This window comes from Telmatherina bonti (assembly GCF_933228915.1).
Source record: "Telmatherina bonti genome assembly, chromosome: 14".
Lineage (NCBI taxonomy): Eukaryota > Metazoa > Chordata > Actinopteri > Atheriniformes > Telmatherinidae > Telmatherina > Telmatherina bonti.
In genome coordinates this window covers 34,261,219-34,272,763 of record NC_136612.1, presented here as the reverse complement: position 1 = coordinate 34,272,763, position 11,545 = coordinate 34,261,219, and the positions used below count along the sequence as shown (strand labels likewise).

General features: G+C 45.6%; 1 protein-coding gene across 1 annotated transcript; it reads right to left on the bottom strand.

The window, feature by feature from the left end:
• Window positions 1-946: 946 nt before the first annotated feature.
• hoatz (HOATZ cilia and flagella associated protein) lies at window positions 947-1,423 on the bottom strand (the record flags this gene model as incomplete). Its single annotated transcript, XM_079253143.1, has 1 exon — window positions 947-1,423. The coding sequence occupies one exon, from the start codon at window positions 1,421-1,423 to the stop codon at window positions 947-949; it is 477 nt and encodes a 158-aa protein (XP_079109269.1).
• Window positions 1,424-11,545: the final 10,122 nt, after the last annotated feature.

Sequence of the window (11,545 nt, the reverse complement as noted above, 5' to 3'; positions counted from 1 at the left end):
CTGTCTGCTCTGAGAACTATAACCAAATTAGCAAAACTCAGCAGGCCTCGTCTTATCCTGCTATGAACCTTCTCCGCTGCACATTTGGAATTTGAATATCTGCATCAGCTCTGTGTTCATGCTCGGTAATGCTGCTTGAAGCAAACTGGAGCCACTTTTAAATGTTATAACACACTCAGATTATTTCATTCTCATCAGAAAATGCATTTTTCTGAAATAAAATGTCTGACTACAAACTATGACAAAATGGTGTGAATGTGCAGATTTTTTGCATAATTTTGTTTGTAAATATCCATCAACTTAGGCTCGGATCGCTCTAACAATAAATAAAAGACTGTTTTCTCTGAAATCTGATTCTGATGAGCACTGCAGGAACAAAATAATGGGTTCAGAAAGGCATGATAACATTTTAGTACATGGACAAAAGGTGAGGATTTAACCACAAATCTATTTTTAAGAAAAAAAAAAAAGAACCAAAAAAGCTCAACATTTTCCTATCTGCAGCTCTCTTGGAACATTATTTTCTACATCTATACATTTTCTTAACCACTTGTTCAGTCACAGGACGCTGAAGCCTGTCCCAGCAGGGCGAAAGGCAGGTACACCCTGGACAGGTCACCAGTCTATTGCATTTATTTTCTTTATTTAAATTAAAAGAAAAAAAAAAAGATAGAAATTGAATAATTTGGATGTTTTAGACCATAGATTCAACAAAGTAACACATTTAGAGACATAATGTTGGATATTTTTGCCTTTACCTGGTGTTTTAATGGATGAATAGTTATTTTATGGTGAAAAATCAGCTGATTAGTCACACTGATACTTTAGACCTTGTTTAAGGTGGTTTCCAGTTGATTCAGTCCACATTGGCCACTGAGAAATGAAAGATTTTTTATTTATGTTTGTAATTTATAACAAGCAATGAGGCACAGAGATGTTGGCTGCTTTACTGGAGCTGTTTGACCATCTGTTTCTCCATCTCATAGTCTGAGTTTTCTGCTGGTTTCCTCGCCTTGTCTCTGCAGATCTTCGGCTTCACGGCGGCAGACAGCAGCTCCTTCTGGACCCTCTGCTGCCTCTGCCTTCCCAGCAGAGCCAGGATCTCCTTCCTCTGGTCGGCCATGGCCTCGTACCTCCGTCTCTCCTCCTGCCGGAGAACGGAGACATCTGGCGGCTCCGGGGCGGGGGGTCTGCGACCGGGAGGAGCAGCGGAGGCGGCGGTGCTGCCGCTGCGCCGAGGCCGGGACACCTGTAGCCTCTGGCGGATATCTGCCGACACCAGCCTGGGTTCCAGCGGCGGAAGCAGGGATAGAGCGCTCCACAGCCGCCTGGCGTGGGAAACATCCTGCGGAGAGGAGCCGTCAAACACGGTGAAGAGTTTATCAAAGTCCTCTTCCTCTGGAGCGTCGGCCAGCATCGACATTTTTATTTATTTATTCATTTATTTATTTATGTAACTACCGGCGGTTCAACCGGACAAACTGAAGTTGCTCAAGTTTATAGTCGTAGCCTTGGAAACGAGAGTACGTCAGGTAGTAACGTGAGAAGCGTGATGACGTATTACTTTCCCAAACGCAGGTCATTTTTGACCAATTTTCCTTCCAAATTTATTTAAAAAGAAGCTACAACGAGTTTAACATCATATTCTGTCTCATGTTGCCACCAATGTCTTTAAAAAACTGAAGTTGCTCAAGTTTATAGTCGTAGCCTTGGAAACGAGAGTACGTCAGGTAGTAACGTGAGAAGCGTGATGACGTATTACTTTCCCAAACGCAGGTCATTTTTGACCAATTTTCCTTCCAAATTTATTTAAAAAGAAGCTACAACGAGTTTAACATCATATTCAGTCTCATGTTGCCACCAATGTCTTTAAAAAATATTTAAGCTAAATATTAAAATAATATATCTATAATTTAGCTAAATATATTTAGCTAAATTACAGATCTTCAAAAGCAATTCCACTGACAGCTGCGTGGTGACCCCAAGACATGCCCAGAAACAATAAAATCCCAGTTAACCAGAGGTGGCAATTCCTTGTCCAGAAAGTAAAAGTCCTGTCCGGCAGTTGTTCCAACCAGTCACCAAGCGAGCTGAATTTAATGGGCAGAGTTTATTTGCCAGGTAAATTAGCCTGTTAGTGAAAACACCTGTTCTAAATGTACAGGTAGATTAAAAAACATGGCTGTTTTACTCTCTGGACCAGGATTTACCACCTTTGCAGTAAACAAGATTTCTCTAATTCTAATGTGTTTCTGTTTATTTAGAAAACATTACCTACTATAGGACTAACTGTATATATAAGGGCTTAAACAATATTTTGTCATGTTCCAATGTATGTATCATGTATCATCAATGCAACGGCAAAATATGGAAGTTGTAGTATGTTCTACCTGAATGTGGAAGTTAGAATCTTATTTCTGTAGACAATTTTTGTTAAACTCATAAATTCAGTATAAAACTCATACATTTAGCAGAAAAGTCATTAGTTGGATGTAAAACTCATAAACTGAAGGCAGATATTCATTTTGATAAGTTCAAAGAAGCTCATCAATCCCAAAGTCAATATGCAATATGGCTGGCTCTTACATAAAATGGTGGTAAAAGCAGTAATAAGGAGGTTATTAGCACTTCCATCAGTTGTGTCATTTTGTTTAAGTTGGAAAAAATGTTCCAGTCCATCAGAAAACATGTTGCTATAGTGTTTGTATGCACATAGTAAGTCACAATGTGTCATTATTAGCATGTATCACTAACAACAGCTAGCTTGGGTTGTGAGCAAATCCTTCTGATTTGACGTTGTGTTATCACTACCTGATGGGATGCATGAATGTAGCAGCAGCCATTGGGTTACATGTATCGAGATACAATTAACCTTTGCTATCAAATTCATTTGTGAATTATGTTTTTTACTAAACTTTGTGCCAAAAAGAACCTCGACAAGGAACAACTAGGTCTACTCAAAGTAGCTACATAAATTTTAAACCTTAAACCTTCTGGCACACCGGCATTCATTATGTACATTCCTGGAGCATACGAGGCTGAAAAACCATAATTACTTCTTTTTTTTAATCACCATCCAGGGCATCACGTGACAGCTGCAGTTTGCTACATAACGCCACATCACATGCTAGCAACTAGATATCAACACATTGGCCATTTTTAACATGTGCCCTGGCTGACTCAGCAAAATATGCAATAGCACAATATCAGAAGAGCAGGAGAAAATAACAGAGCAAGAGATAAGACAAAGTCAACCTTAGACTCACCTATTGACTGGAGAGAACTCAGAGAAGAAACAGGATTCAAGAGGGATACTGAATTAGCCGCCGTTAGGGGATGCTAGGTTAAATTAGCCAGTAAAAACTTTATGAACAAAGCAGAACTCCACATATCCAGAGGAACTATACTTAAAGTTTCATTACAAATATAATCACCATAACATCTAAGTATTGCTAATATTTATGACAGCTCTATCAAACTAGTTTAAATAAATGTGAAATTCTATTCAAATTCAGCTTGTTGCATTTCTACCAAACACTGAACTAATGAAATGACAAAATGGAGCAATTTATCCTTCAAAACAATTTTCCTTTTTTTTTCATGAAACCAATTCAGTTTGAGAGATGTCAAACAAATCATTCTTTATTAACAACACAATAATTTGACCATATTCATATATTTTGAATACTGGGATTTGTATTTACAGATATATCAGACTATAATGCTGCATATTGAACAGTTTAATCTGTTGAATAAACAAATGTTTTACATATCATATGTTTGCATGCATCTTAAAAGCTTCATTTTTGGCTTAATCGTGTTGTAAATCGACAAACTGAATTCAGTGGATGAGATGTGCAGTTAGCTCTGAAAAAAGAGCTTCTCATTTAAAGCCGGACGAACTCCACCTCGTCTGATTGGCTGGATGGAAATGTGCTGCTCACTTTGGAGAAGGAGGCGGGTTGTGCACGCTGCTCCACCCCAGGTGTTGCAGCTGGTTTAAATAGTGTGATGGACGAAGGGCAGCATCATCATCACCTTTACTTCATTCACCTACGTGATATCCTGACTTCCCTGGAGCTCAGCCAGCGTCCTGCACCGAGGCCTGAAGCACTGAGCGGTGAGTATGAACTCTCATTTCCAGCTGAAATCCAGCTGTTTTAATCAAGCAAACAGCTGCTTGTTGCTGTTTTCATGCAGAGATTTCAGCTTAATTTACCTGCTTAAAGTGATAAAAACACCTTAAATAACTATACATGTTGGAAATCATATTTTCTGGCAGTTTTTTTGTTTACAAATGCACCCGGAGCATCCTATCGGGTCATTTGTAGCTCCAGAGCAGCAATCTGAGGACAGCTGATGTTTTATTAGAGTGTAATTAATTCCTGCTTCAAGCTGAAACTTGCATATTGCATCTTGATCTGTGTGCATGTACCTGCTGCATGTGCCTACAGCCACAGATGGATGTGTCCTGTGATTTGTCACCGTTTTGGTGTAAACGGTAAGCTTGGCTGGACACAGGAGCTGCTGCACCTTATAAGGTGATATCCCAGCTAAGTCTGTAGCATCCCTCTTTGGGCTACCAAGCTACCAGGAGCACAGGGTTAGCCAAACATGGGCATTCCAGCATGGCAGCTTACTTGTTTGATTACAGGGGTTATCTGTGCGCTGCTTTTCATGTTTTATTGCCTGCTGTTCAATAAGAGGTCAAAGCCGCCTTGTGACCTGCATGAAGAGCCACAGACCAGGATAAGTGAGTAAGTAGCTCCATGCAAAGTGAGGTAAATGTGCCGTTATCAGCAGTAGCGAGAGGGGCCGTTTGCTCAAACTAAATGTAAATGATCTGTGAAGCATCAGGCAGCAGCTTGAGTCAGAATGAGGAGAAAGTTTGAGCTGATGTGTCGGCTTTGTGGATGCTCATTTGTCCTCCTCACATCAGAGTGAAGGCTTGTGACTGTGGAAACATCTGCAGTTAGTTCAGCGGGTTTTTACCACGCTGACAGGAGCTGGATGTTGTTTTATCATCATCAGGTTGGGGATGAGTAGGGTGTCTAAACTTCTAAAACAAAACTGTTCTGGGGTTCAGGTCAAAGCTTGTCGGTGGGAGTGTGAAAGCACGAGATATGTGCAGTGCAGGAGATGTTTGCAGACACTAAGATGCAGCAACATGACGGTAAAACTGCTAAAAGGCTCCAGGAAGCATCAGCATCCAAACCGAACACATTCCAAACCCCAAACAGAAACCAGGAGAACATCAGAGTCCACTTCACAGCTTCTCATCAGGTCTCCACACGAACAAGGCGTCATATGAAAGCAGAGACTGCTGGTTACAGAGACGTCTGTCTCGTCTCTGTGGGACAGAAACTCTGGAAGACGTCCGTCTCGTCGCTGTGGGACAGAAACTCTGGAAGACGTCCGTCTCGTCTCTGTGGGACAGAAACTCTGGAAGACGTCTGTCTCGTCGCTGTGGGACAGAAACTCTGGAAGACGTCCGTCTCGTCTCTGTGGGACAGAAACTCTGGAAGACGTCCTTCTTGTCTCTGTGGGACAGAAACTCTGGAAGACGTCTGTCTCGTCGCTGTGGGACAGAAACTCTGGAAGACGTCCGTCTCGTCTCTGTGGGACAGAAACTCTGGAAGACGTCCTTCTTGTCTCTGTGGGACAGAAACTCTGGAAGACGTCCTTCTTGTCTCTGTGGGACAGAAACTCTGGAAGACGTCTGTCTCGTCTCTGTGGGACAGAAACTCTGGAAGACATCCTTCTTGTCTCTGTGGGACAGAAACTCTGGAAGACGTCCTTCTTGTCTCTGTGGGACAGAAACTCTGGAAGACGTCTGTCTCGTCTCTGTGGGACAGAAACTCTGGAAGACATCCTTCTTGTCTCTGTGGGACAGAAACTCTGGAAGACGTCTGTCTCGTCTCTGTGGGACAGAAACTCTGGAAGACGTCTGTCTCGTCTCTGTGGGACAGAAACTCTGGAAGACGTCTGTCTCGTCTCTGTGGGACAGAAACTCTGGAAGACGTCCGTCTCGTCTCTGTGGGACAGAAACTCTGGAAGACGTCCGTCTCGTCTCTGTGGGACAGAAACTCTGGAAGACGTCTGTGTCGTCTCTGTGGGACAGAAACTCTGGAAGACGTCTGTCTCGTCTCTGTGGGACAGAAACTCTGGAAGACGTCCGTCTCGTCTCTGTGGGACAGAAACTCTGGAAGACGTCCTTCTTGTCTCTGTGGGACAGAAACTCTGGAAGACGTCCGTCTCGTCTCTGTGGGACAGAAGCTCTGGAAGACGTCTGTCTCGTCTCTGTGGGACAGAAGCTCTGGAAGACGTCCGTCTCGTCTCTGTGGGACAGAAGCTCTGGAAGACGTCCTTCTTGTCTCTGTGGGACAGAAACTCTGGAAGACGTCTGTCTCGTCTCTGTGACACAGAAACTCTGGAAGACGTCCGTCTCGTCTCTGTGGGACAGAAACTCTGGAAGACGTCTGTCTCGTCTCTGTGACACAGAAACTCTGGAAGACGTCCGTCTCGTCTCTGTGGGACAGAAACTCTGGAAGACGTCTGTCTCGTCTCTGTGGGACAGAAACTCTGGAAGACGTCTGTCTCGTCTCTGTGGGACAGAAACTCTGGAAGACGTCTGTCTCGTCTCTGTGGGACAGAAACTCTGGAAGACGTCCGTCTCGTCTCTGTGGGACAGAAACTCTGGAAGACGTCTGTCTCGTCGCTGTGGGACAGAAACTCTGGAAGACGTCCGTCTCGTCTCTGTGGGACAGAAACTCTGGAAGACGTCCTTCTTGTCTCTGTGGGACAGAAACTCTGGAAGACGTCTGTCTCGTCGCTGTGGGAGAGAAACTCTGGAAGACGTCCGTCTTGTCTCTGTGGGACAGAAACTCTGGAAGACGTCCTTCTTGTCTCTGTGGGACAGAAACTCTGGAAGACGTCTGTCTCGTCTCTGTGGGACAGAAACTCTGGAAGACATCCTTCTTGTCTCTGTGGGACAGAAACTCTGGAAGACGTCTGTCTCGTCTCTGTGGGACAGAAACTCTGGAAGACGTCTGTCTCGTCTCTGTGGGACAGAAACTCTGGAAGACGTCTGTCTCGTCTCTGTGGGACAGAAACTCTGGAAGACGTCCGTCTCGTCTCTGTGGGACAGAAACTCTGGAAGACGTCCGTCTCGTCTCTGTGGGACAGAAACTCTGGAAGACGTCTGTGTCGTCTCTGTGGGACAGAAACTCTGGAAGACGTCTGTCTCGTCTCTGTGGGACAGAAACTCTGGAAGACGTCCGTCTCGTCTCTGTGGGACAGAAACTCTGGAAGACGTCCTTCTTGTCTCTGTGGGACAGAAACTCTGGAAGACGTCCGTCTCGTCTCTGTGGGACAGAAACTCTGGAAGACGTCTGTCTCGTCTCTGTGGGACAGAAACTCTGGAAGACGTCCGTCTCGTCTCTGTGGGACAGAAGCTCTGGAAGACGTCCTTCTTGTCTCTGTGGGACAGAAACTCTGGAAGACGTCTGTCTCGTCTCTGTGGGACAGAAACTCTGGAAGACGTCCGTCTCGTCTCTGTGGGACAGAAACTCTGGAAGACGTCTGTCTCGTCTCTGTGACACAGAAACTCTGGAAGACGTCCGTCTCGTCTCTGTGGGACAGAAACTCTGGAAGACGTCTGTCTCGTCTCTGTGGGACAGAAACTCTGGAAGACGTCCGTCTCGTCTCTGTGGGACAGAAACTCTGGAAGACGTCTGTCTCGTCTCTGTGACACAGAAACTCTGGAAGACGTCCGTCTCGTCTCTGTGGGACAGAAACTCTGGAAGACGTCCGTCTCGTCTCTGTGGGACAGAAACTCTGGAAGACGTCCTTCTTGTCTCTGTGGGACAGAAACTCTGGAAGACGTCTGTCTCGTCTCTGTGGGACAGAAACTCTGGAAGACGTCTGTCTCGTCTCTGTGGGACAGAAACTCTGGAAGACGTCTGTCTCGTCTCTGTGGGACAGAAACTCTGGAAGACGTCTGTCTCGTCTCTGTGGGACAGAAACTCTGGAAGACGTCCTTCTTGTCTCTGTGGGACAGAAACTCTGGAAGACGTCTGTCTCGTCTCTGTGGGACAGAAACTCTGGAAGACGTCCGTCTCGTCTCTGTGGGACAGAAACTCTGGAAGACGTCCGTCTCGTCTCTGTGGGACAGAAACTCTGGAAGACGTCTGTGTCGTCTCTGTGGGACAGAAACTCTGGAAGACGTCTGTCTCGTCTCTGTGGGACAGAAACTCTGGAAGACGTCCTTCTTGTCTCTATGAGACAGAAACTCTGGAAGACGTCCGTCTTGTCTCTGTGGGACAGAAACTCTGGAAGACGTCCGTCTCGTCTCTGTGGGACAGAAACTCTGGAAGACGTCCTTCTTGTCTCTGTGGGACAGAAACTCTGGAAGACGACCGTCTCGTCTCTGTGGGACAGAAACTCTGGAAGACGTCTGTCTCGTCTCTGTGGGACAGAAACTCTGGAAGACGTCTGTCTCGTCTCTGTGGGACAGAAACTCTGGAAGACGTCTGTCTCGTCTCTGTGGGACAGAAACTCTGGAAGACGTCCGTCTCGTCTCTGTGGGACAGAAACTCTGGAAGACGTCCTTCTTGTCTCTGTGGGACAGAAACTCTGGAAGACGTCTGTCTCGTCTCTGTGGGACAGAAACTCTGGAAGACGTCCGTCTCGTCTCTGTGGGACAGAAACTCTGGAAGACGTCTGTCTCGTCTCTGTGAGACAGAAACTCTGGAAGACGTCCGTCTCGTCTCTGTGGGACAGAAACTCTGGAAGACGTCCGTCTCGTCTCTGTGGGACAGAAACTCTGGAAGACGTCCTTGTCTCTGTGGGACAGAAACTCTGGAAGACGTCTGTCTCGTCTCTGTGGGACAGAAACTCTGGAAGACGTCTGTCTCGTCTCTGTGGGACAGAAACTCTGGAAGACGTCTGTCTCGTCTCTGTGGGACAGAAACTCTGGAAGACGTCCGTCTCGTCTCTGTGGGACAGAAACTCTGGAAGACGTCCTTCTTGTCTCTGTGGGACAGAAACTCTGGAAGACGTCTGTCTCGTCTCTGTGGGACAGAAACTCTGGAAGACGTCTGTCTCGTCTCTGTGGGACAGAAACTCTGGAAGACGTCCGTCTCGTCTCAGTGAGACAGAAACTCTGGAAGACGTCTGTCTCGTCTCTGTGAGACAGAAACTCTGGAAGACGTCCTTCTCGTCTCTGTGGGACAGAAACTCTGGAAGACGTCCGTCTCGTCTCTGTGGGACAGAAACTCTGGAAGACGTCCTTCTTGTCTCTGTGGGACAGAAACTCTGGAAGACGTCCGTCTCGTCTCTGTGGGACAGAAACTCTGGAAGACGTCTGTCTCGTCTCTGTGGGACAGAAACTCTGGAAGACGTCCGTCTCGTCTCAGTGAGACAGAAACTCTGGAAGACGTCTGTCTCGTCTCTGTGGGACAGAAACTCTGGAAGACGTCTGTCTCGTCTCTGTGGGACAGAAACTCTGGAAGACGTCTGTCTCGTCTCTGTGGGACAGAAACTCTGGAAGACGTCTGTCTCGTCTCTGTGGGACAGAAACTCTGGAAGACGTCTGTCTCGTCTCTGTGGGACAGAAACTCTGGAAGACGTCCTTCTTGTCTCTGTGGGACAGAAACTCTGGAAGACGTCTGTCTCGTCTCTGTGGGACAGAAACTCTGGAAGACGTCTGTCTCGTCTCTGTGGGACAGAAACTCTGGAAGACGTCTGTCTCGTCTCTGTGGGACAGAAACTCTGGAAGACGTCCGTCTCGTCTCTGTGGGACAGAAACTCTGGAAGACGTCCGTCTCGTCTCTGTGGGACAGAAACTCTGGAAGACGTCTGTCTCGTCTATGTGGGACAAAAACTTTGGAAGACGTCTGTCTCGTCTCTGTGGGACAGAAACTCTGGAAGACGTCCGTCTCGTCTCTGTGGGACAGAAACTCTGGAAGACGTCCGTCTCGTCTCTTTGGGACAGAAACTCTGGAAGACGTCCGTCTCGTCTCTGTGGGACAGAAACTCTGGAAGACGTCCTTCTTGTCTCTGTGGGACAGAAACTCTGGAAGACGTCCGTCTCGTCTCTGTGGGACAGAAACTCTGGAAGACGTCCGTCTCGTCTCTGTGGGACAGAAACTCTGGAAGACGTCCGTCTCGTCTCTGTGGGACAGAAACTCTGGAAGACGTCCGTCTCGTCTCTGTGGGAAAGAAACTCTGGCAGCTCGCAGCCACAATCTCACTCCATGTCTCACTTTTACTGTTTAGTGGTGAAAAGTTTTATTCCAGCTGTAAAAAAAAAACAAAACAAACAAACAAATTTTAAAAAAAAACGGATAATGTGTCTCCTGTCTTTGTTTGACATGAGTTATGAAGGTCCTGCTGGTTTCCATAGAGATAAAAGAGGTTTATAGTGAAGTATTCTCTATTCCTTGTGGAAGTGGAGTCTATGCCTGGATTCTCCTGACTCTGACCATTGATAGAGGTGTCCATCATCATCATCATCATCATCATCATCAGCTGATGACTTCCTGAAATATTTACCTGCATCACATCTCTATAAAACACCTGGAAACCTGTTCAGCTTCACTTTTTACCTTCTACTGTAGAACATCATCATCCTCATCACGTATTACTTTACTTACTACTAGGATTACTTTACTCCATCCTAGGATTACTTTACTCCATCCTAGGATTACTTTACTCCATCCTAGGATTACTTTACTCCTTCCTAGGATTACTTTACTCCTTCCTAGGATTACTTTACTCCATCCTAGGATTACTTTACTCCTTCCTAGGATTACTTTACTCCTTCCTAGGATTACTTTACTCCTTCCTAGGATTACTTTACTCCATCCTAGGATTACTTTACTCCTTCTGGGAATTAAGTTGCTTCTTCCGTTTTCTACTGAAAGTAATGTGGTTTTCTTTTAGGAGGAGATAACATTTACATGTTCCACTGTGTTCCGGGTGAATTTACTATAAAACAGGAACACATGAGTAGATTCAGACACTTTTGTTGTATCGCATATGTCTCAGTTTTTACTTGATTTATTTTACGTTTGTCAGATGGGAGGCAGATTAAATGGACCTTGTGGACTGTTAATCATAAATACATAAATCTATGTGATGTTTAGTCTGCAAACTAAACCATGTGAAGTTGTGTTTTTTAGCTTCTGAGTTATCTTTAAAACATGAGTTGGCTCTGGTCGCATGCTGTTGTAAAGGCTAGCTGTTACGTTTGATTAGTTACAAGAACCAGAAGGATTTATTTATTTATCACTGATTGCAGGTTAATAAAGACAAAACCGAAGGTCTTTAAGATGTTTATGCACAAAAAAAGCTTTCTGTTGTTGACTTTTCATGTCTGATCACCAGACCAGAGTCCAAACCGTCGTCAGAGGTCAGCCTAACGTCCACTGCTGCTCAGCAGGCAGACGCAGTCGCCAACCACGACTCAAACGCCACCTCGCTTGCTTCAGAACCACCTGCCATCTCTGCCTCTGATCCAACTGACCCCACTGACACTTCCAAC